This window comes from Lineus longissimus, chromosome 15 (genome assembly GCF_910592395.1).
Source record: "Lineus longissimus chromosome 15, tnLinLong1.2, whole genome shotgun sequence".
NCBI classification, from domain to species: domain Eukaryota; kingdom Metazoa; phylum Nemertea; class Pilidiophora; order Heteronemertea; family Lineidae; genus Lineus; species Lineus longissimus.
This window is the reverse complement of record NC_088322.1, coordinates 14,710,079-14,736,969: the sequence shown is the minus strand read 5'-3', so window position 1 is coordinate 14,736,969 and position 26,891 is coordinate 14,710,079. Positions and strand designations below refer to the sequence as shown.

The 26,891-nt window shown below is 39.7% G+C and overlaps 1 protein-coding gene and 1 long non-coding RNA gene across 2 annotated transcripts; both read left to right on the top strand.

Moving 5' to 3' along the window:
* The first annotated feature begins 290 nt into the window (after nt 1-290).
* Nucleotides 291-4,506, top strand: LOC135499596 (uncharacterized). The gene is made up of 4 exons (XR_010449310.1): nt 291-305; nt 727-920; nt 2,325-2,389; nt 2,681-4,506. It is a non-coding gene; the product is annotated as an uncharacterized LOC135499596 (long non-coding RNA).
* A 2,026-nt stretch (nt 4,507-6,532) lies between these two features.
* LOC135499595 (uncharacterized) lies at nt 6,533-26,589 on the top strand. Its single transcript, XM_064790460.1, has 6 exons — nt 6,533-6,784; nt 9,649-9,707; nt 12,695-12,741; nt 21,790-21,983; nt 24,448-24,512; nt 24,960-26,589. Exons 1-5 carry the CDS (start codon nt 6,548-6,550, stop codon nt 24,451-24,453), a joined length of 543 nt encoding a protein of 180 aa, XP_064646530.1. The 5' UTR covers nt 6,533-6,547; the 3' UTR covers nt 24,454-24,512; nt 24,960-26,589.
* Nucleotides 26,590-26,891: the final 302 nt, after the last annotated feature.

Genomic DNA, 26,891 nt, shown 5'->3' with positions numbered 1-26,891 from the left:
TGGAAAATGTCCCCAGTTGAAATTGTCCCCGGATACAGCTAGAGGTGAAAGTCCGGGGATCTCCTAGTACTCGGTATGAAAGTCCGTCGGACATTGACCTCTAGTTGTTATTGTCCACTGAACAGGGACTAAAGTCCAATGTGGACACTGATTCCATAGGAGTTAAAGACCCTTTTTTCTGTGGGTGATATAGAAAGACGAAGTGAACAAAATAACATATTTTCAATTTGACTGAGTTTTGTTGTCATCCGATCTAAAATGACGGAGGAGTTAGATTACAAACTGTTACACCTCTACGTCCATAAGTAAGCCAATTGGATTGAAACTTCATCATTTTCTTCGTTTTAAACACACCTTTATTCTCAATATCAGAAAAAAAATATCTGAATTGGAAAATACCATTCAACTAGTATGGTGAGACCACGCATTGATCTCAAACTGAACTATTTTCGTTTAATACAGGTTAGTGACCTTAGGGGAAACCTGTTTATCTGTGTGATTATTGACTTTGTCGTCAAGGCACGTTATTGTCCTTGTCAAAATGGCAGGTTATTGCCCTCGTCTTCGTGGCACGTGTGACGTCATCACCGCGCCCTTGCTAGGATTGGTCACTCAGTGGCCGCCATTTTCCTTCCGATTTGATATGACAATGGAGAATAAAAGCGGGTGTGGTGTTGAATTTGATGTTTAAAATATATATAAATATTCCTCAATCGTTAATTACAGTTGTCTCTCGAACTGAGTGGTCAGACGTATTCAGACTTTCGTGCAACCAGGAGCAGAATTTGCCTAGAGATTTCACAGCTTACCGTTTCAATCAATTTGAGACGAGTACCATTCTGAAATTCGAGGTTTTTGTAACAAAAAGATCAACAACCTTTTCGAATAACCTTTCAGCCAGCAACACTTTATACAGGCAGGTAGGTTTCATTTCAGCTAATTCCTTTCCTAATTCTTGATTGTTGTTCAAGTTTCGTTCATAATGACTGTTGCTAAAGGCGGGACTGGGCCATGTTTTTCAAAAAGTGAATATGAGATTTTTGTTATACGTAAATCTACATTGGATATAAATGTTAACATTGCTGTCGTAAACACCGATAGATGATTAACACCGATAGATTTACTCTATAGGCCACTTTTCACCACGTTATTGGCATGGCTAGTTTCTGTACAGGGGTAATGTTTATTTCTATTTAATGGTATTTACACACGAAAACGATGCACTTGTATACGAAAGTTAAGCCTTCTATAAAATGTTACATCAGTTCGTATCCGCTGAAACTTCACACTTAAAAAATAATTTGACGAACGGGTCACAATCAAATTCCAACAATCAAAAGCGGGAATGATAATTCATCTAGTCAGGCCCACAACAAGCCCTAAGAACGGACGTATACCGCGTCACCAGCATCGACTCGCCTATAATCTGCAGAAATGGGGTTCTCACAGGTCCCACAATTAAACCAATTGTGATTGTCGTCGCATGCGATTAAATTCCAGGCCGCTGGTTTACAGTGGTCGCATCAATGTGCAAATGACAGTTGTTTCCTGCGAACACCGTCTATAATGTGAGGATCGATTCGGACAGTGTGAGCAAGACACTGTCCACTTTGGTTACCAAAGCGCTAGCAGACAACAACAACAAATTTGAAAACACAGGCACGGATTCAACAGCGAATATTTCATGTGTTCTATAGCACCTGACGTGGATTCGCTGTTTCGTATTTCTAGCTGATAACTTAAGCATATGTAGTGAATTAGGCTGACTAGTACTCTTTTGCAATAATCTGGATCACCCCATTTACTCTACCTGCGGTGTCGAGCATTTATATTGTAGAAAATCATCTCGTGCTGATCCGGCGACTCGGACCGGTAACTCAGTCGGTTTTCTTATGAGACCACGTTGAATGGAATTGCTTGAAATCTTTTGATATCTAAAGACACATTCAACAAAGTTGACAAGTCATGATAGGAAAATATAACTGAATGAGTTTTCGGTACTTTACCCCCAACTCATATTTTTGCCCCTGCAGTTGAAAGAATTAAGGTCCAGCCCAGGACACAGTCTATTGTCTTTAAACAAAGCCCGCTCGCATCTTGGCCTAAATTCCCATTGTTCTACGGTCTTATCAAATGGTTATAATTGCAAATATTAATTCCATCGACCCTTACGAAATAGCTTCCATGGTGGTCGAGAGGCCTAAACGTAATACTGAACTATCGAGCTAATGCAAATGAATATAGAGATTACCGATATTTTTGGAATTTGAAATGTAAATTCCATTCATTCACTGTGACGTCATCTCAACTTTCTTATTTTCCAGAGCTAGTTGATCAACAATGGTGCAGATCGGCGTATTCCTGTTGGTGATTGCCGTCGTGGCAACCGGTAAGTAAAGTCACTTATTTCAGTCCGATATGCAAAGATAATGGGCATTAGAATTCATATTTAGACTGATTTGAATACCCAGTGAGCCCGGTGGGTAAGGTATTGGCTTACCTTTGTAACACACTCCAATTACAATTACAATTTCTTTTGTGTAGTCTTTTCCTCTCGCACCAAGCACGTATGCCCTCAATTCTCTACGATTTAGGTCCAAAAGATGCGTTTGGAAACAGAGTGAAATCGATGAGAAAGGACGCATCTCAATGAATAAGAATCTAAATATTTCATTTTTAGGCGGCCAAACTGTCATTATCGAGACCACGACCGCGACCGCGACCACGGCCACGACCGCGACCACGACCGCGGCCGCGACCGCGACCGCGACCGCGACCGCGACCGCGACCGCGACCGCGACCGCGACCGCGACCGTGGCACCTTCGGCAACCACAGGCGCGGGCACTGCCAGTGCCACAGGATCAGTAGCACCATCTGCAAGCGTGAGTTCCTCCATAGGATCAACGACACCGTCAAAAGCTTCCACCGTTACGTCCTTCAAGGAATGGGCAGCTTTTTATTGCATGTTTGTTCTTCTTCTTCTGGTTCATCCGTAAACTTTTTTTCTGAACGTGTTGTTTGATCTTCTTCTTCTTCTTAGCGTTCGATTTTATGTTTATGGCTAACTATGAAGAGATAGTAATAGTATTGGTAGTTGTTTAAAAATACACAACCAGGCCTATGTATCTTTCGTCGGCAATGGACCTGTATAAATGTAAGGAGAATATTCCATATCTTTATACTGATGAATTACGTCTCGCACAAGTATATTTGCGGTCATGTGGTGGCAACAGGAAATATTTTGTTCTTTCTATACTGATAATTCTGTTGCGGATGAAAATCATTTTATTTTGTCATGTAAAAATGTTGTGCAACCTCGAGCGAGTCTTTTTCATCTCTGGATTTCACTACACTTGTAAATTAAAATTATGAGGACAAATTTATGTTGCTATGATGATAGTGAGGTCGCAGCCCATGTTATTAATTTCGTAAATTCGTTTCTGATCCCTGTCATTTAGGCCTATTTATTTCAAATTTCTCTAACCAATCCTGCTGTAACTTTGCATAATGTTTTTTGTCTTTTTTATATTTTTGTTCGGGTCTATTTATTATTCCCTAGCGACGTGTGTTATACGGAAATAAAGGTGATTCGTTTCATCCTCGATGTACTGTACATCGGGGTTGAAACGAATCGGCTTAATTTATGTCGTGACGTCACCTGTTTTGCGCAGATTCCAACTGGTTTACTGCGCATGTGTGTGTTTTTCCCCGTGAAAATTTACGTGCTTGTGACAAGGTTGTACATTGACTTTGATACTTTCAATCAACTTTTGTGTGAACTGAGTCACCAGATTACACGAGTTGATTTTCTCCGGAGAAAATTAACGAGTGGATCTGGTGAGTCTTAGACCCACTTTGTTGTGGCCTGTGTTTGTGGATATTTTAAATATAATTTGTGACATGTAGCTCGTTTCATAATCATACTGTTCGAACGGGAATTATTAATGTTGTTGAAATGAAAAGCCTCTCCTGACAAAATATGTGAACGTAATAAGACTGTCAACCAGGGATGTCTTTGAAAATAATATTATCAAACTATATCATAAAATAACAATGAATATGACAATAAGATGACGATAAAAAGAAAGTTTAAGAAAGTCCTTAACTAAAATAACCTCTATTCTTGGTTAGCAGCAACTTGAATGGTTTTGCCAGTGACTGTGAAATTACCTGAAATGGTTTTTCAATAGTAAACTAATTCTTCTTGGAAAAGATTGGTTAACAGTATATTTAAGGTGATAGTTTTGGTGTATTCATCAGTGGGCCTGCAGTCAGGTTTGTTACGCTTGCTTCACTTGTTTCAATGACGGAGAGAATGATTAAAACAATGTTATGTTCTCAGTTAATTTGGACAGATAGATTTCTAGGGCGAGAAAAAACATGAACTTGTTATTCTTTTTCTGAAGACTTCATGTTCTGCAGTGTATTATGTGGTTGTACATTAAATGTATTAACAGTGTTTGCATTGTATTGAATAAAAATGCTTTGTGTCAGATTAAACAAGATCTTGTTGTTCACGTATTGATTCGAGCTGTTCTTAAAACAGAAGATTAAAGTTGATTTTCAGCTCTGCTCATCAGAGAGAATCATGACAGTTCAAGATGATGACAACTTAAGGATCTGCATTGTACAACCAATGTAGATTGATTTTATAAAAACTTTAAATATCAACTTGAGACTAATGAGAGAGAGTTCAAAATACTCCTCTATATCAGAAACACATCATCATTTATAGAGATACTGCTCACTGATGAGTACCTGTAAACCATTTATTAATGGAGTTGGAAGATCCGATGTCAAGCACTCGATTTTCGGGTGATGTATACTGCTGGTATATGTAAACAACATGCAGGAATCGAAGGAACTTCTTTGATTCTGTGGAATCCCAATGGAAAATGACAAACTTTCTACATGTAACTGCAGCTTCTTTGCTTGGAGTGTCCCCAACACTGGCTGAACCTTGACGCAAGGGCCCAAAGCGCCGCGTAGCGGCAAAAAGGCGAAGCTGGCGAAACATTTATAACGGGTCACCGTCACTTATTATTGGACTTATAGCGCAGTTACGGGGTTGCAACTATTTTGCTTTATAGTGTCACCAGGAAAGAAAAGCATGCGACCTAACGCCGATCTATTTGTATAAAGTGATAATTGGAAGGTATATAGTAGGAAATATCAATAAAATAATCATTCCATGTCGTCTTTTGAGGGCATTTTTGATTGTAAAAAATATATGTGTACGTCACAGGAGTCTCTGAAATGATAATTTTATCACAGCAGTCTCGCGCAAGTAGAAGTTCTTTACCTATTAGTTCTTCACTTATTAGTCTGAATGTCTGGCGCAAAGCCAGACGTTTTCCATTACGATTGCACTACGATGTTTGACAAGAAGAAGCAGTGCGCGAGATATGCTAATGAGCAGACTTCCCTCGCTTGAGTTTCGGAAGAATGTTCCATATCGCGCTAAGCTGACCACTGCTGACTATGACAGGCGTGCATTGGACTGGTACAGGTTGGAACTGAACATTGAATATGCTGGTGGTGACGCTTTCTGATGAGAAGTTGGTCGTGACTGATGCAGTTTCCTTGGACTTGTCCACAGCATCGTTCAATCATTGCTCTCTGAGCTGGCTTGATTCTGTACTTACCCAAATACTGAGACCAAATGCCTGTTGACTGTGCTTTAAGAGAGACTGGCGCCATGCCTAGTCTCTCTTAAAGCACAGTCAACAGACACCAACCCCCTCAGACTCAGAAACCACAAACGCCCAACCCTTCCTGCTACCTTAATACTTCTGGGTGTGATAGATATAACGCCAATCTGCAGGAGAGGAAGGTAGTCTATAAATCCAGCCCGGTGTCCCAGTGGAAAATGTCCCCAGTTGAAATTGTCCCCGGATACAGCTAGAGGTGAAAGTCCGGGGATCTCCTAGTACTAGGTGTGAAAGTCCGTCGGACATTGACCTCTAGTTGTTATTGTCCACTGAACAGGGACTAAAGTCCAATGTGGACACTGATTCCATAGGAGTTAAAGACCCTTTTTTCTGTGGGTGATATAGAAAGAAGAAGTGAACAAAATAACATATTTTCAATTTGACTAAGTTTTGTTGTCATCCGATCTAAAATGACGGAGGAGTTAGATTACAAACTGTTACACCTCTACGTCCATAAGTAAGCCAATTGGATTGAAACTTCATCATTTTCTTCGTTTTAAACACACCTTTATTCTCAATATCAGAAAAATTATATCTGAATTGGAAAATACCATTCAACAAGTATGGTGAGACCACGCATTGATCTCAAACTGAACTATTTTCGTTTAATACAGGTTAGTGACCTTAGGGGAAACCTGTTTATCTGTGTGATTATTGACCTTGTCGTCAAGGCACGTTATTGTCCTTGTCAAAATGGCAGGTTATTGCCCTCGTCTTCATGGCACGTGTGACGTCATCACGGCGCCCTTGCTAGGATTGGTCACTCAGTGGCCGCCATTTTCCTTCCGATTTGATATGACAATGGAGAATAAAAGCGGGTGTGGTGTTGAATTTGATGTTTAAAATATATATAAATATTCCTCAATCGTTAATTACAGTTGTCTCTCGAACTGAGTGGTCAGACGTATTCAGACTTTCGTGCAACCAGGAGCAGAATTTGCCTAGAGATTTCACAGCTTACCGTTTCAATCAATTAGAGACGAGTACCATTCTGAAATTCGAGGTTTTCGTAACAAAAGGATCGACAACCTTTTCGAATAACCTTTCAGCCAGCAACACTTTATACAGGCAGGTAGGTTTCATTTCAGCTAATTCCTTTCCTAATTCTTGATTGTTGTTCAAGTTTTGTTCATAATGACTGTTGCTAAAGGCGGGACTAGGCCATGTTTTTCAAAAAGTGAATATGAGATTTTTGTTATACGTAAATCTACATTGGATATAAATGTTAACATTGCTGTCGTAAACACCGATAGATGATTAACACCGATAGATTTACTCTATAGGCCACTTTTCACCACGTTATTGGCATGGCTAGTTTCTGTACAGGGGTAATGTTTATTTCTATTTAATGGTATTTACACACGAAAACGATGCACTTGTATACGAAAGTTAAGCCTTCTATAAAATGTTACATCAGTTCGTATCCGCTCATTACCACCAATTCCCAACCTTTTAGCTGCGCATGCGCCAAACTCCCTTCCAGAGCCAAGCATACGTTTTCTATAGCAGATCGAGGTGAGAGACATCTCACGGCTTTCTTTGTAACTAAAGCCTAGTTGCCGATAGCGTATGTGATTCTATGACTATCAAGGCATTTTCGGGCCAAAAATTTTGAGTTGATTGGTGAAAATTTTTCCATGTCCACATATGGGTTGAAAATACAACGTGTATTGCAATTTTTCCTAATGTAAATTCTAAGAAAACATGAAAATTGGCCGACTTCTGTGGCCGTTTTGAATCACATAGAGTTTGCATATTTAGTTTGCCGATAGCTCCTGCAGATGGCAGCATCATACTGAGTATACTGAAACACATGCCATTGGGAAAATTGAAAATTTTTCCATGTCCACATGGGGTCCAAATTGGCGTCCCAAGTGCATTTGAGGAGAGAATATATGTCCAAACATCAACATACATGAAAAGCTGGACCTCAAGTGATCTTTGAAGATATGAGAATGACTGCCCTTTGATAACTTCTTGCTTTATTTGTCCACTTTATGGCCTAAGATCCCTAGCTTTGGATGGTTCAATTAGGGACACTAGGGCTGGGAAGGGCCATGCCAGGGGGGGGGGGGGGGTAGGCGGGTGACCAAGCCCGAAATATTATATTGCATCGTTCCCTTCAGTATATTTGCCAAAGTTTTTGCTGTTGCATGGATTCCTCAGATGTTTGGGCTCTCTCAGCTCTGTCATTTGGTAACCTCTGTCTGGGTGTTGGCTAGGTGGATAGGATGGGGGGGGGGGGGGGGTTCCTGACAGTGTTGGCAAGGAAAAACTCGGAAAACCGTGATTCTAGACAAAACCCTGTTCTTTTGATGAGCTGGAACACATTCAAAATTGTGAACCCACAACTTGAAGGCATAAAACTGACAAAAGGCATTGATTTCTTGTACTAAAAATATATTTTATTATTCGATGAACGCTCTTTTGTTATACGTAAATCTACATTGGATATAAATGTTAACATTGCTGTCGTAAACACCGATAGATTAACACCGATAGATTTACTCTATAGGCCACTTTTCACCACGTTATTGGCATGGCTAGTTTCTGTACAGGGGTAATGTTTATTTCTATTTAATGGTATTTACACACGAAAACGATGCACTTGTATACGAAAGTTAAGCCTTCTATAAAATGTTACATCAGTTCGTATCCGCTGAAACTTCACACTTAAAAAATAATTTGACGAACGGGTCACAATCAAATTCCAACAATCAAAAGCGGGAATGATAATTCATCTAGTCAGGCCCACAACAAGCCCTAAGAACGGACGTATACCGCGTCACCAGCATCGACTCGCCTATAATCTGCAGAAATGGGGTTCTCACAGGTCCCACAATTAAACCAATTGTGATTGTCGTCGCATGCGATTAAATTCCAGGCCGCTGGTTTACAGTGGTCGCATCAATGTGCAAATGACAGTTGTTTCCTGCGAACACCGTCTATAATGTGAGGATCGATTCGGACAGTGTGAGCAAGACACTGTCCACTTTGGTTACCAAAGCGCTAGCAGACAACAACAACAAATTTGAAAACACAGGCACGGATTCAACAGCGAATATTTCATGTGTTCTATAGCACCTGGCGTGGATTCGCTGTTTCGTATTTCTAGCTGATAACTTAAGCACATCTGTATAGATTTAAGCTGTCCTGAATAAGTAGATAAATAAGTGTTTTGTAGCACTATACGCCTGATTTAGGGTACAAGTCGTGCTTATTTCTCCCATATCTGCCCAATCTGTAAAGATTATTGCACGGGCTGTGTTGTGTAGCGTGACTTAAATGCAAAAATAGAAGGCAGACTGTCCGCCATGGTTACCTGTGGGCAATGTCATGACTGTCCGCTATGGTTACACATGTAGTGAATGAGGCTGACTAGTACTCTTTTGCAATAATCTGGATCACCCCATTTACTCTACCTGCGGTGTCGAGCATTTATATTGTAGAAAATCATCTCGTGCTGATCCGGCGACTCGGACCGGTAACTCAGTCGATTTTCTTATGAGACCAAGTTGAATGGAATTGCTTGAAATCTTTTGATATCTAAAGACACATTCAACAAAGTTGACAAGTCATGATAGGAAAATATAACTGAATGCGTTTTCGGTACTTTACCCCCAACTCATATTTTTGCCCCTGCAGTTGAAAGAATTAAGGTCCAGCCCAAGACACAGTCTATTGTCTTTAAACAAAGCCCGCTCCCATCTTGGCCTAAATTCCCATTGTTCTACGGTCTTATCAAATGGTTATAATTGCAAATATTAATTCCATCGACCCTTAAGAAATAGCTTCCATGGTGGTCGAGAGGCCTAAACGTAATACTGAACTATCGAGCTCATGCCAATGAATATAGGGATTACCGATATTTTTGGAATTTGAAATGTAAATTCCATTCATTCACTGTGACGTCATCTCAACTTTCTTATTTTCTAGTTGATCAACAATGGTGCAGATCGGCGTATTCCTGTTGGTGATTGCCGTCGTGGCAACAGGTCAGTAAAGTCACTTATTTCAGTCCGATATGCAAAGATAATGGGCATTAGAATTCATATTTAGACTGATATGAATACCCAGTGAGCCCGGTGGGTAAGGTATTGGCTTACCTTTGTAACACACTCCAATTACAGTGTTGGAGGAGGACAATCGGATCAAAAAAGAGGGCCTCAAAGCGCCTCAAAATGAAATTATCTTTTGTCTGTTTCTTTTGTGTAGTCTTTTCCTCTCCCACCAAGCACGTATTTTTCTTTGGCCAACCGATACCTTTCTTACCGTGGTGAGCCCGGCAAAAAGTTGACAGTTTTGATAATGATAGATTGATATGTAAATGATATGTACGACCCGTTTCATGGCTTTCTATGGGCGCCTGCTCTTTTCCAACGAGCCGCACTACGAAATGCCCTCAATTCTCTACGATTTAGGTCCAAAAGATGCGTTTGGAAACAGAGTGAAATCGATGAGAAAGGACGCATCTCAATGAATAAGAATTTAAATATTTCATTTTTAGGCGCCCAAGCTCTCTTGTACGGGACCACGACCGCGACCGCGACCACGGCCACGACCGCGACCACGACCGCGGCCGCGACCGCGACCGCGACCGCGACCGCGACCACCGCGACCACGACCGCGACCGCGACCACGGCCACGACCGCGACCGCGACCGTGGCACCTTCGGCAACCACAGGCGCGGGCACTGCCAGTGCCACAGGATCAGTAGCACCATCTGCAAGCGTGAGTTCCTCCGTAGGAACGACACCGGCAAATCCAGCAGCTTCCACCGTAACGTCCTTCAAGGAATGGGCGGCTTTTTATTGCATGTTTGTTCTTCTTCTTCTGGTTCATCCGTAAACTTTTTTTCTGAACGTGTTGTTTGATCTTCTTCTTCTTCTTAGCGTTTGATTTTATGTTTATGGCTAACTATGAAGAGATAGTATTAGTATTGGTAGTTGTTTAAAAATACACAACCAGGCCTATGTATCTTTCGTCGGCAATGGACCTGTATAAATGTAAGGAGAATATTCCATATCTTTATACTGATGAATTACGTCACGCACAAATATATTTGCGGTCATGTGGTGGCAACAGGAAATATTTTGTTCTTTCTATACTGATAATTCTGTTGAGGATGAAAATCATTTTATTTTGTCATGTAAAAATGTTGTGCAACCTCGAGCGAGTCTTTTTCATCTCTGGATTTCACTACACTTGTAAATTAAAATTATGAGGACAAATTTATGTTGCTATGATGATAGTGAGGTCGCAGCCCATGTTATTAATTTTGTAAATTCGTTTCTGATCGCTGTCATTTACTTATTTCAAATTTCTCTTACCCATCCTGTTGTAACTTTGCATAATGTTTTATGTCTTTTTTATATTTTTGTTCGGGTCTATTTATTATTCCCTAGTGACGTGTGTCATACGGAAATAAAGGCGATTCGTTTCATCCTCGATGTACTGTACATCGGGGGTTAAAACGACGCGGCTTAATTTATGTCGTGACGTCACCTGTTTTGCGCAGATTCCAACTGATTTACTGCGCATGTGTGTGTTTTTCCCCGTGAAAATTTACGTGCTTGTGACAAGGTTGTACATTGACTTTGATACTTTCAATCGGCTTTTGTGTGAACTGAGTCACCAGATTACACGAGTTGATTTTCTCCGGAGAAAATTAACGAGTGGATCTGGTGAGTCTTAGACCCACTTAGTTGTGGCCTGTGTTTGTGGATATTCTAAATATAATTTGTGACATGTGGTTCGTTTCATAATCATAATGTTCGAACGGGAATTATTAATGTTGTTGAAATGAAAAGCCTCTCCTGACAAAATATGTGAACGTAATAAGACTGTCAACCAGGGATGTCTTTGAAAATAATATTATCAAACTATATCATAAATAACAATGAATAATACAATAAGATGACGATAAAAAGAAAGTTTAAGAAAGTCCTTAACTATAATAACCTCTACTTCTTGGTTAGCAGCAACTTGAATGGTTTTGCCAGTGACTGTGAAATTACCTAAAATTGTTTTTCAAAAGTAAACTACTTCTTCTTGGAAAAGATTGGCTAACAGTATAATTATATGAGAGAATCATGACAGTTCAAGATGATGACAACTTAAGGATCTGCATTGTACAACCAATGTAGATTGATTTTATAAAAGCTTTAAATATCAACTTGAGACTGATGAGAGAGAGCTCAAAATACTCCTCTATATCAGAAACACATCATCATTTATAGAGATACTGCTCACTGATGAGTACCTGTAACCCGTTTAAATGGAGTTGGAAGATCCGATGTCAAGCACTCGATTTTAGGATGATGTATACTGCTGGTATATGTAAACAACATGCAGGAATCGAAGGAACTTCTTTGATTCTGTGGAATCCCAATGGAAAATGACAAACTTTCTACATGTAACTGCAGCTTCTTTGCTTGGAGTTTCCCCAACACTGGCTGAACCTTGGTGTGATAGATATAACACCCATCTGCAGGAGAGGAAGGTGGTCTATAAATCCAGCCCGGCACAGAGAAGTCAGAATACCAGGGTATTTGATAATACTATATTATGTCAAAGTTGGCATTTAATCATGCTTGTCCATTGATGCTTGTCAGAAATCTATATCATAATACTATAAGGCGGCTCGATAAAGTGCCATTTGGGGGTAGTGTTTCGTCTCGATATTTTGCACGTTTGCAGGTGATATGTTATCCTGATGCAACGTTATGTTTATTTTCGGAAATTTACTTCAGCGGAGCAGTAATGAGGGATTTTTAATCGGACACTGTCAATTCTCCTTACCACTCACAGAAGCCAAGTCATTGCTGTTTAGTTATGCAGGGGCTTAATCAATTACCTGCACTCCCTGTGGGGTGGCTAACATTACCTGTTGAACAGCTGGCTGTAGGGGGATGATTGGAACAGCCTGTACCTGTTGACCTGCTGAACTAAGGTTAATGTTATTTTCAATCTACGATTGCAGGTCACCTGATGTTCGAGATTTCGCCGGGAAAGAAATTGTAAACAAACGTATGTATGCAGTTCAAATGTAAACAAAAATGTATTTTTGGTACTTTCGGTTGCTGGACTTGGGTTTTCCCGCAATAAGGAGCTGGGGTCACATTGGTGGTCTATTGTTTATGGGTGCTGTGTTAGCCAGAGCTAGCCCTTGATAATGAAGGTTACCATGGTCTGTTTATGTGCTCACCACAGCTTTCAATACTTGATCTGAAGAGGCGCGCTGAACCTGAAATGGCCTTATCAAGGAGCTGCTCACGGTGCTGAACTTCTAGCTTGCCTGTCGAGTAAGTGCCTTGCCCGAGACCTGGCTACATGTAGGATGAGCACGCGTTTTAAAGTTATAGTAGTGATAGTGCAATTGGTTCGAGCCATTTGGAGGCCGACATGTGAATGCCTATCTGGGTACTCCTTCTTCTCCGTATAAAAAGGGGCATTGCTGACTAAGGAACGAGGCATTGCCTCATCATCTCTATCGGACCAACTGATATACTTTTATATGCACGCATACAGCACGCCACAGCTAGGTCCGAGTCTGTGGACAAATGGTTGGTTTAATTTGTCTCTTCGATATGGCTCCTTTGATATTGCATTAGATTTTCATTGCAATTCAATCTATTCAAGGTATAGCCCATTTGAACCTGCCTGCGCCACGGGTACAATGCTAGTAAACAATAATATTTGCCATAAATGCATGCCAAACATTCTAAGCCCCTGCCCCAATAATATATTCTTTAATCAAAAATTGCGATATATCCCTCCGCAATAATTGAAAAAATAATAGGGTTCAGCTACAGCTGGGCATGGGGTAATCAACCTTTATTTCGCACCAGAGGGTTGGCCTGTAATAAATCCTAAAGTCCTCTCAACAACTATAAACCTCAACATAACTTCTTCTTCCTTAAGTTAAACATAAGTAGATGGGACATGCGAAAATTACATTTCTCCCAGCATTCAAGAAATAGACGTGCTTTAATGGGTTTATTTCGGTCCCGGTGGTTGTTTTCCTTCCTCTGGTAGTAGATAGAAAAATCCCAAAATTCCAGCTCCCTAAAAAGAACGTTTTTTTCCCTAGGGCCTCTGGAATGGTCCCTGTTTTGAGGGTCAAAATTGGACTTCTTAAAAATAGCTTTTGAAGTAGAAATATATCAATGCGCCGATGACTGCCCAGCTTTATTTTGATACATGTCAGTCTTTGATGGAAGGAGCTGTTCCTTTAACGGACCTGGAATTTTGGAAATTTTCTATTACCCATAGGCTTTTCATCAAAAAAGAATTCAGGTAAATCTGAGACGGTCGTATATCACCCACTGTCTGAATATTATAAAAACTCGCTCATAAAGCTTTATTTTTTTCGTTCATTTGAGGCATCCAGTAGAATAGTCTTTTGTCCTCGGGATCAGATAAGGTCATTCCTGTGACCGATATATCAAGTCAGAGGACAGACTGTATTATTTCCCTTTGAAAGCATTTGTGATTGGAAATAATAACTGGTAAGGTAAAATGGGGTAATTTAAAATTGCATGTTTTTTTATGAATGATAAATTTTTTTCCACAAGTTTATGATCTTTATTGATGATAAAGCTTCCGATATTATTCCAATCTAGGTTGACGACGAGATTTTGTTGGTATCTTCATGATTTATGACAGGATATATTTAGGTTTTTATAGGGGCTACAATTACCCCGAGGGTACCTTGGTCAGAAAAGTGCCTCTGAAAAATTTAATTTTGGTAATTACATCAAATGCTGCATACAAAATTCTATACACTCGAATACTTATCACCTGAACCAAGTTTCAAATATATCGATGCTCTGTAAGTGTGGAAAATTCATACCTGCAAAAAGTTCGATCCCAACTTTTTTTGTGCATGTGTCTGATTTGTTTACTTCTTATAGCCAAAGCTCTTACATAACATGTTGCATAATCCAAGACTATTCATGTTGTGATACTTAAGAGTCACCTCTTTCATATTCATGCTTGTGTTGGCTAAATAATATCATGGTTACCGGAATATGAATCAAAAACATTGCCAGGGGCTACAATTAGACCGGGGCTACAAATACCCCATTTTACCTTATATATCGACCAGTTTTATATCGAGCCATAAACGATGAATACGTTTTTTTTATTAAACTCTTTGAAATACACGCCTTGTAATAAAGTTTATGATTTGTGAATATTTATTTATTTGTTACAATGAAGATAATTTAATGTCGGTACATACTGTATAAGGGCCTACCGTTCATGCTTGGTATGTGTGATGTCAAATAATGTCTAAGAAATCAATAGATGAGATGATCATGATCTGGAATGTTTATCAGACGACTACAATGGACTAAGAAGAGAGTTTTTTCAGTATTTGAATTTGTTTTTTTAAATAAAACAGCATGTCATAAGTCTGCATAATAAATCACATCGGGGTATGTCTATTGAGGCGATGCATGATCGCACAAGTTTGAACCTAAGTAAAGGGTGTTTTCGCAACTTGTCGCGAAACAGCTTGACGCACGTAGGCGTTTGCTCTGTGTGCGTTTCCACCTCAGTTAAAAGTAAATGAACACTGCAAATTTCCACATAATATCTCCTAAAATATACACTATCCTCAAAAAGTTAGGGAACACCTACGCCACATGTGCAGTATATTTTTTATTCCCTACAAGTATGGGTCGGTGTAGTAACACAGTTTGGTATGGGGTTTACAAACACCTCATCAAGAAAAGTCTTGTCAATCAGCACGTATGATCATTACTACTAAAAAACACAAACTTCTCACCTCTTGAATGACTATTACATAATTACTAGTAATATTTACCATCTTTGTGTGCTATATTGGCCTAATCACCCAACGCAATGACACCTTTCAAGGTCACAGAAGTCAAATGGCGTAAATGGGTCTTTAGGCTTTAACTAGGACAGGTTTCTTAATTGCCAATCACTTTGGTAAACATGTACGTTATCATTTAGTCAGGCGATCCCAGGGACCGAAGTTCGGTTCAATCTGATTCACAGCTTGGCCACCTGGGGCCAAATCTGAAAACATTAAAAATGCGATTATTGCTTAACAACTTGCCCGAGTTCCACTAATCTGATATCGTGGGTACATCTAACCACCATACGGTATTTTATGTCACATGGGTTTTTGACTTGACCTACTTGGCATAAAATTTCCATTTGGCTATGTTTTTTTACCAGTATGAATTGTCTACCAAATATCTATACGGTGAGGACAATGGCCCCTGGTCATTTTTTTAAATAAATGGTTTCGGCTGGTACTAATCTCGACTGGTATGGTGAGACTACGCATTGATCTCAAACTGAACTATTTTCGTTTAATACAGGCGCGGGACCTTGTGGGAAACCTGTTTATCTGTGTGATTATTCTCCTTGTCAACATGGCACGTTATTGCCCTCGTCGTCATGGCACGTGTGACGTCATCACCGCGCCCTTGCTAGGATTGGTCACTCAGTGGCCGCCATTTTCCTTCCGATTTGATATGACAATGGAGAATAAAAGGGGCTGTGGTGTTGAAATTGATGTTTAGAATATATATATATATTCCTCAATCGTTAATAACAGTTGTCTCTCGAACTGAGTGGTCAGACGTATTCAGACTTTCGTGCAACCAGGAGCAGAATTTGCGAAAGGAAAGTAGAGATTTCACAGCTTACCGTTTCGAATAACCTTTCAGCCAGCAACACTTTATACAGGCAGGTAGGTTTCATTTCAGCTAATTCCTTTCCTAATTCTTGATTGTTGTTCAAGTTTTGTTCATAATGACTGTTGCTAAAGGCGGGACTGGGCCATTTTTTTCAAAAAGTGAATATGAGATTTTTGTTATATGTAAATCTACATTGGATATAAATGTTAACATTGCTGTCGTAAACACCGATAGAATAACACCGATAGATTTACTCTATAGGCCACTTTTCACCACGTTATTGGCATGGCTAGTTTCTGTACAGGGGTAATGTTTATTTCTATTTAATGGTATTTACACACGAAAACGATGCACTTGTATACGAAAGTTAAGCCTTCTATAAAATGTTACATCAGTTCGTATCCGCTGAAACTTCACACTTAAAAAATAATTTGACGAACGGGTCACAATCAAATTCCAACAATCAAAAGCGGGGATGATAATTCATCTAGTCAGGCCCACAACAAGCCCTAAGAACGGTCGTATACTGCGTCACCAGCATCGACTCGCCTATAATCTGCAGAAATGGGGTTCTCACAGGTCCCACAATTAAACCAATTGTGATTGTCGTCGCATGCGATTAAATTCCAGGCCGCTGGTTTACAGTGGTCGCATCAATGTGCAAATGACAGTTGTTTCTGCGATCACCGTCTATAATGTGGAGATCGATTCGGACAGTGTGAGCAAGACACTGTCCACTTTGGTTACCAAAGCGCTAGCATGCAGACAACAACAACAAATTTGAAAACACAGGCACGGGTTCAACAGCGAACATTTCCTGTGTTCTATAACACCTGACGTGGATTCGCTGTTTCGTTTTTCTAGCTGATAACTTAAGCACATCTGTATAGATTTAAGCTGTCCTGAATAAGCAGATAAATCAGTGTTTTGTAGCTCTATACTCCTGATTTAGGGTACAAGTCGTGCTTATTTCTCCCATATCTGCCCAATCTGTAAAGATTATTGCACGGGCTGTGTTGTGTAGTGTGACTTAAATGCAAAAATAGAAGGCAGACTGTCCGCCATGGTACCTGTGGGCACTGTCATGACTGTCCGCTATGGTTACACATGTAGTGAATGAGGCTGACTAGTACTCTTTTGCAATAATCTGGATCTCCCCATTTACTCTACCTGCGGTCTCGAGCATTCATGTTGTAGAAAATCATCTCGTGCTGATCCGGCGACTCGGACCGGTGTAACATCCGTGGTTGTTCCCCATGTGTCAGTGTTTCCAAACAATAGACAGCTAGAGAGACCACGACTTTTCAATAGGGGGGATACACAGAAAAACTTGTCAATCTATGTTTGAGCGTTCCCAAACAATGAGGGGAAACACTCAAAAACAGAAACACTCAAAAACATTGCACCGGTAACTCAGTCGGTTTTCTTATGAGACCACGTTGAATGGAATTGCTTGAAATCTTTTGATATCTAAAGACACATTTAACATAGTTGACAAGTCATGATAGGAAAATATAACTGAATGTGTTTTCGGTATCTTTACCCCCAACTCATATTTTTGCCCCTGCAGTTGAAAGAATTAAGGCCCAGCCCAAGACACAGTCTATTGTCTTTAAACAAAGCCCGCTCCCATCTTGGCCTAAATTCCCATTGTTCTACGGTCTTATCAAATGGTTTTCCATGTAATTGCAATTATTAATTCCATCGACCCTTACGAAATAGCTTCCATGGTGGTCGAGAGGCCTAAACGTAATACTGAACTATCGAGCTCATGCCAATGAATATAGAGATTACCGATAGTTTTGGAATTTGAAATGTAAATTTCATTCATTCACTGTGACGTCATCTCAACTTTCTTATTTTCCAGAGCGAGTTGATCAACAATGGTGCAGATCGGCGTATTCCTGTTGGTGATTGCCGTCGTGGCAACCGGTAAGTAAAGTCACTTATTTCTGTCCGATATGCAAAGATAATGGGCATTAGAATTCATATTTAGACTGATATGAATACCCAGTGAGCCCGGTGGGTAAGGTATTGGCTTACCTTTGTAACACACTCCAATTACAGTGTTGGAGGAGGACAATCGGATAAAAAAAGAGGGCCTCAAAGCGCCTCAAAATGAAATGATCTTTTGTCTGTTTCTTTTGTGTAGTCTTTTTCCTCTCCCACAAAGCATGTATTTTTCTTTGGCCAACCGATACCTTTCTTACCGTGGTGAGCCCGGCAAAAAGTTGACAGTTCTGATAATGATAGATTGATATGTAAATGATAAGTAGACCCGTTTCATCTTTTCCAACGAGCTGCACTACGAAATGCCCTCAATTCTCTGCGATTTAGGTCCAAAAGATGCGTTTGGAAACAGAGTGAAATCGATGAGAAAGGACGCATCTCAATGAATAAGAATTTAAATATTTCATTTTTAGGCGCCCAAGCGTCGACCACGACCGTGACCGCGGCCGCGACCACGTCCGCGACCGCGGCCGCGACCACGTCCGTGGCACCATCGACAACCACAGGATCAGCAACACCATCTCCAAGCGCGGGATCATCGACACCGGCAAATCCAGCAGCTTCCACCGTTACGTCCTTCAAGGAATGGGCGGCTTTTTATTGCATGTTTGTTCTTCTTCTTCTGGTTCATCCGTAAACTTTTTTTCTGAACGTGTTGTTTGATCTTCTTCTTCTTCTTAGCGTTTGATTTTATGTTTATGGCTAACTATAAAGAGATAGTATTAGTATTGGTAGTTGTTTAAAAATACACAACCAGGCCTATGTATCTTTCGTCGGCAATGGACCTGTATAAATGTAAGGAGAATATTCCATATCTTTATACTGATGAATTACATCACGCACAAGTATATTTGCGGTCATGTGGTGGCAACAGGAAATATTTTGTTCTTTCTATACTGATAATTCTGTTGAGGATGAAAATCATTTTATTTTATCATGTACAAATGTTGTGCAACCTCGAGCGAGTCTTTTTCATCTCTTGATTTCACTACACTTGTAAATAAAATTATGAGGACAAATTTATGTTGCTATGATGATAGTGAGGTCGCAGCCCATGTTATTAATTTTGTAAATTCGTTTCTGATCCCTGTCATTTAGGCCTATTTATTTCAAATTTCTCTAACCAATCCTGTTGTAACTTTGCATAATGTTTTTTGTCTTTTTTATATTTTTGTTCGGGTCTATTTATTATTCCCTAGCGACGTGTGTTATACGGAAATAAAGGCGATTCGTTTCATCCTCGATGTACTGTACATCGGGGTTGAAACGAATCGGCTTAATTTATGTCGTGACGTCACCTGTTTTGCGCAGATTCCAACTGGTTTACTGCGCATGTGTGTGTTTTTCCCCGTGAAAATTTACGTGCTTGTGACAAGGTTGTACATTGACTTTGATACTTTCAATCGGCTTTTGTGTGAACTGAGTCACCAGATTACACGAGTTGATTTTCTCCGGAGAAAATTAACGAGTGGAGCTGGTGAGTCTTAGACCCACTTTGTTGTGGCCTGTGTTTGTGGATATTTTAGATATAATTTGTGACATGTAGCTCGTTTCATAATCATACTGTTCGAACGGGAATTATTAATGTTGTTGAAATGAAAAGCCTCTCCTGACAAAATATGTGAACGTAATAAGACTGTCAACCAGGGATGTCTTTGAAAATAATATTATCAAACTATATCATAAAATAACAATGAATATGACAATAAGATGACAATAAAAAGAAAGTTTAAGAGAGTCATTAACTATAATAACCTCTACTTCTTGGTTAGCAGCAACTTGAATGGTTTTGCCAGTGACTGTGAAATTACCTAAAATTGTTTTTCAAAAGTAAACTAATTCTTCATGGAAAAGATTGGTTAACAGTATATTTAAGGTGATAGTTTTGGTGTATTCATCAGTGGGCCTGCAGTCAGGTTTGTTACGCTTGCTTCACTTGTTTCAATGACGGAGAGAATGATTAAAACAATGTTATGTTCTCAGTTAATTTGGACAGATAGATTTCTTGGGCGAGAACAAACATGAACTTGTTATTCCTTTTCTGAAGTTTTCATGTTCTGCAGTGTATTATGTGGTTGTACATTAAATGTATTAACAGTGTTTGCATTGTATTGAATAAAAATGCTTTGTGTCAGATTAAAACAAGATCTTGTTGTTCCCGTATTGATTCGAGCTGTTCTTAAAACAGAAGATTAAGGTTGATTTTCAGCTCTGTTCATCAGAAAGAATCATGACAGTTCAAGGTGATGACAACTTAAGGATCTGCATTGTACAACCAATGTAGATTGATTTTATAAAAACTTTAAATATCAACTTGAGACTGATGAGAGAGAGTTCAAAATACTCCTCTATATCAGAAACACATCATCATTTATAGAGATACTGCTCACTGATGAGTACCTGTAAACCATTTAAATGGAGTTGGAAGATCCGATGTCAAGCACTCGATTTTAGTATGATGTATACTGCTGGTATATGTAAACAACATGCAGGAATCGAAGGAACTTCTTTGATTCTGTGGAATCCCAATGGAAAATGACAAACTTTCTACATGTAACTGCAGCTTCTTTGCTTGGAACTTCCCCAACACTGGCTGAACCTTGGTGTGATAGATATAACACCCATCTGCAGGAGAGGAAGGTGGTCTATAAATCCAGCCCGGTGTCCTAGTGGAAAATGTCCCCAGTTGAAATTGTCCCCGGATACAGCTAGAGGTGAAAGTCCGGGGATCTCCTAGTACTAGGTATGAAAGTCCGTCGGACATTGACCTCTAGTTGTTATTGTCCACTGAACAGGGACTAAAGTCCAATGTGGACACTGATTCCTTAGGAATTAAAGTCCCTTTTTTCTGTGGGTGATATAGAAAGAAGAAGTGAACAAAATAACATATTTTCAATTTGACTGAGTTTTGTTGTCATCCGATCTAAAATGACGGAGGAGTTAGATTACAAACTGTTACACCTCTACGTCCATAAGTAAGCCAATTGGATTGAAACTTCATCATTTTCTTCGTTTTAAACACACCTTTATTCTCAAAAATTATATCTGAATTGGAAAATACCATTCAACTGGTATGGTGAGACCACGCATTGATCTCAAACTGAACTATTTTCTTTTAATACAGGTTAGTGACCTTAGGGGAAACCTGTTTATCTGTGTGATTATTGACCTTGTCGTCAAGGCACGTTATTGTTCTTGTCAACATGGCACGTTATTGCCCTCGTCTTCATGGCACGTGTGACGTCATCACGGCGCCCTTGCTAGGATTGGTCACTCATTGGTCGCCTTTTTCCTTCCGATTTGATATGACAATGGAGAATAAAAGCGGGTGTAGTGTTGAATTTGATGTTTAAAATATATATAAATATTCTTCAATCGTTAATTACAGTTGTCTCTCGAACTGAGTGGTCAGACGTATTCAGACTTTCGTGCAACCAGGAGCAGGATTTGCCTAGAGATTTCACAGCTTACCGTTTCAATCAATTAGAGACGAGTACCATTCTGAAATTCGAGGTTTTCGTAACAAAAAGATCGACAACCTTTTCGAATAACCTTTCAGCCAGCAACACTTTATACAGGCAGGTAGGTTTCATTTCAGCTAATTCCTTTCCTAATTCTTGATTGTTGTTCAAGTTTCGTTCATAATGACTGTTGCTAAAGGCGGGACTAGGCCATGTTTTTCAAAAAGTGAATATGAGATTTTTGTTATACGTAAATCTACATTGGATATAAATGTTAACATTGCTGTCGTAAACACCGATAGATGATTAACACCGATAGATTTACTCTATAGGCCACTTTTCACCACGTTATTGGCATGGCTAGTTTCTGTACAGGGGTAATGTTTATTTCTATTTAATGGTATTTACACACGAAAACGATGCACTTGTATACGAAAGTTAAGCCTTCTATAAAATGTTACATCAGTTCGTATCCGCTCATTACCACCAATTCCCAACCTTTTAGCTGCGCATGCGCCAAACTCCCTTCCAGAGCCAAGCATACGTTTTCTATAGCAGATCGAGGTGAGAGACATCTCACGGCTTTCTGTGTAATTAAAGCCTAGTTGCCGATAGCGTATGTGATTCTATGACTATCAAGGCATTTTCGGGCCAAAAATTTTGAGTTGATTGGTGAAAATTTTTCCATGTCCACATATGGGTTGAAAATACCACGTGTATTGCAATTTTTCCTAATGTAAATTCTAAGAAAACATGAAAATTGGCCGACTTCTGTGGCCGTTTTGAATCACATAGAGTTTGCATATTTAGTTTGCCGATAGCTCCTGCAGATGGCAGCATCATACTGAGTATACTGAAACACATGCCATTGGGAAAATTGAAAATTTTTCCATGTCCACATGGGGTCCAAATTGGCGTCCCAAGTGGATTTGAGGAGAGAATATATGTCCAAACATCAACATACATGAAAAGCTGGACCTCAAGTGATCTTTGAAGATATGAGAATGACTGCCCTTTGATAACTTCTTGCTTTATTTGTCCACTTTATGGCCTAAGATCCCTAGCTTTGGATGGTTCAATTAGGGACACTAGGGCTGGGAAGGGCCATGTCAGGGGGGGGGGGTAGGCGGGTGACCAAGCCCGAAAGATTATATTGCATCGTTCCCTTCAGCATATTTGCCAAAGTTTTTGCTGTTGCATGGATTCCTCAGATGTTTGGGCTCTCTCAGCTCTGTCATTTGGTAACCTCTGTCTGGGTGTTGGCTAGGTGGATAGGATGGGGGGGGGGGGGGGGTTCCTGACAGTGTTGGCAAGGAGAAACTCGGAAAACCGTGATTCTAGACAAAACCCTGTTCTTTTGATGAGCTGGAACACATTCAAAATTGTGAACCCACAACTTGAAGGCATAAAACTGACAAAAGGCATTGATTTCTTGTACTAAAAATATATTTTATTATTCGATGAACGCTCTTTTGTTATACGTAAATCTACATTGGATATAAATGTTAACATTGCTGTCGTAAACACCGATAGATTAACACCGATAGATTTACTCTATAGGCCACTTTTCACCACGTTATTGGCATGGCTAGTTTCTGTACAGGGGTAATGTTTATTTCTATTTAATGGTATTTACACACGAACACGATGCACTTGTATACGAAAGTTAAGCCTTCTATAAAATGTTACATCAGTTCGTATCCGCTGAAACTTCACACTTAAAAAATAATTTGACGAACGGGTCACAATCAAATTCCAACAATCAAAAGCGGGAATGATAATTCATCTAGTCAGGCCCACAACAAGCCCTAAGAACGGACGTAAACCGCGTCACCAGCATCGACTCGCCTATTATCTGCAGAAATGGGGTTCTCACAGGTCCCACAATTAAACCAATTGTGATTGTCGTCGCATGCGATTAAATTCCAGGCCGCTGGTTTACAGTGGTCGCATCAATGTGCAAATGACAGTTGTTTCCTGCGAACACCGTCTATAATGTGAGGATCGATTCGGACAGTGTGAGCAAGACACTGTCCACTTTGGTTACCAAAGCGCTAGCAGACAACAACAACAAATTTGAAAACACAGGCACGGATTCAACAGCGAATATTTCATGTGTTCTATAGCACCTGACGTGGATTCGCTGTTTCGTATTTCTAGCTGATAACTTAAGCACATCTGTATAGATTTAAGCTGTCCTGAATAAGTAGATAAATCAGTGTTTTGTAGCTCTATACGCCTGATTTAGGGTACAAGTCGTGATTATTTCTCCCATATCTGCCCAATCTGTAAAGATTATTGCACGGGCTGTGTTGTGTAGCGTGACTTAAATGCAAAAATAGAAGGCAGACTGTCCGTCATGGTTACCTGTGGGCAATGTCATGACTGTCCGCTCGGTACTTTACCCCCAACTCATATTTTTGCCCCTGCTACGAAATAGCTTCCATGGTGGTCGAGAGGCCTAAACGTAATACTGAACTATCGAGCTAATGCCAATGAATATAGCGATTACCGATATTTTTGGAATTTGAAATGTAAATTCCATTCATTCACTGTGACGTCATCTCAACTTTCTTATTTTCCAGAGCTAGTTGATCAACAATGGTGCAGATCGGCGTATTCCTGTTGGTGATTGCCGTCGTGGCAACCGGTAAGTAAAGTCACTTATTTCAGTCCGATATGCAAAGATATTGGGCATTAGAATTCATATTTAGACTGACTTGAATACCCAGTGAGCCCGGTGGGTAAGGTATTGGCTTACCTTTGTAACACACTCCAATTACAATTACAATTTCTTTTGTGTAGTCTTTTCCTCTCGCACCAAGCACGTATTTTTCTTTGGCCAACCGATACCTTTCTTACCGTGGTGAGCTCGGCAAAAAGTTGACAGTTTTGATGATGATAGATTGATATGTAAATGATAAGTACGACCCGTTTCATGGCTCTCTAGGGGCGCCTGCTCTTTTCCAACGAGCCGCACTACGAAATGCCCTCAATTCTCTACGATTTAGGTCCAAAAGATGCGTTTGGAAACAGAGTGAAATCGATGAGAAAGGACGCATCTCAATGAATAAGAATTTAAATATTTCATTTTTAGGCGCCCAAGCTGGCAAGCTGGCCACGACCGCGACCACGACCGCGGCCGCGACCGCGACCGCGACCGCGACCGTGGCACCTTCGGCAACAACAGGCGCGGGCACTGCCAGTGCCACAGGATCAGTAGCACCATCTGCAAGCGTGAGTTCCTCCATAGGATCATCGACACCGTCAAATCCAGCAGCTTCCACTGTCACGTCCTTCAAGGAATGGGCGGCTTTTTATTGCATGTTTGTTCTTCTTCTTCTGGTTCATCCGTAAACTTTTTTTCTGAACGTGTTGTTTGATCTTCTTCTTCTTCTTAGCGTTTGATTTTATGTTTATGGCTAACTATGAAGAGATAGTATAAGTATTGGTAGTTGTTTAAAAATACACAACCAGGCCTATGTATCTTTCGTCGGCAATGGACCTGTATAAATGTAAGGAGAATATTCCATATCTTTATACTGATGAATTACGTCACGCACAAGTATATTTGCGGTCATGTGGTGGCAACAGGAAATATTTTGTTCTTTCTATACTGATAATTCTGTTGCGGATGAAAATCATTTTATTTTGTCATGTAAACATTTTGTGCAACCTCGAGCGAGTCTTTTTCATCTCTGGATTTCACTACACTTGTAAATTAAAATTATGAGGACAAATTTATGTTGCTATGATGATAGTGAGGTCGCAGCCCATGTTATTAATTTTGTAAATTCGTTTCTGATCCCTGTCATTTAGGCCTATTTATTTCAAATTTCTCTAACCAATCCTGCTGTAACTTTGCATAATGTTTTTTTGTCTTTTTTATATTTTTGTTCGGGTCTATTTATTATTCCCTAGCGACGTGTGTTATACGGAAATAAAGGCGATTCGTTTCATCCTCGATGTACTGTACATCGGGGTTGAAACGAATCAGCTTAATTTATGTCGTGACGTCACCTGTTTTGCGCAGATTCCAACTGGTTTACTGCGCATGTGTGTGTTTTTCCCCGTGAAAATTTACGTGCTTGTGACAAGGTTGTACATTGACTTTGATACTTTCAATCGGCTTTTGTGTGAACTGAGTCACCAGATTACACGAGTTGATTTTCTCCGGAGAAAATTAACGAGTGGATCTGGTGAGTCTTAGACCCACTTTGTTGTGGCCTGTGTTTGTGGATATTTTAGATATAATTTTTGACATGTAGCTCGTTTCATAATCATACTGTTCGAACGGGAATTATTAATGTTGTTGAAATGAAAAGCCTCTCCTGACAAAATATGTGAACGTAATAAGACTGTCAGCCAGGGATGTCTTTGAAAATAATATTATCAAACTATATCATAAAATAACAATGAATATGACAATAAGATGACAATAAAAAGAAAGTTTAAGAGAGTCATTAACTATAATAACCTCTACTTCTTGGTTAGCAGCAACTTGAATGGTTTTGCCAGTGACTGTGAAATTACCTAAAATTGTTTTTCAAAAGTAAACTAATTCTTCATGGAAAAGATTGGTTAACAGTATATTTAAGGTGATAGTTTTGGTGTATTCATCAGTGGGCCTGCAGTCAGGTTTGTTACGCTTGCTTCACTTGTTTCAATGACGGAGAGAATGATTAAAACAATGTTATGTTCTCAGTTAATTTGGACAGATAGATTTCTAGGGCGAGAACAAACATGAACTTGTTATTCCTTTTCTGAAGACTTCATCTTCTGCAGTGTATTATGTGGTTGTACATTAAATGTATTAACAGTGTTTGCATTGTATTGAATAAAAATGCTTTGTGTCAGATTAAAACAAGATCTTGTTGTTCCCGTATTGATTCGAGCTGTTCTTAAAACAGAAGATTAAGGTTGATTTTCAGCTCTGTTCATCAGAAAGAATCATGACAGTTCAAGGTGATGACAACTTAAGGATCTGCATTGTACAACCAATGTAGATTGATTTTATAAAAGCTTTAAA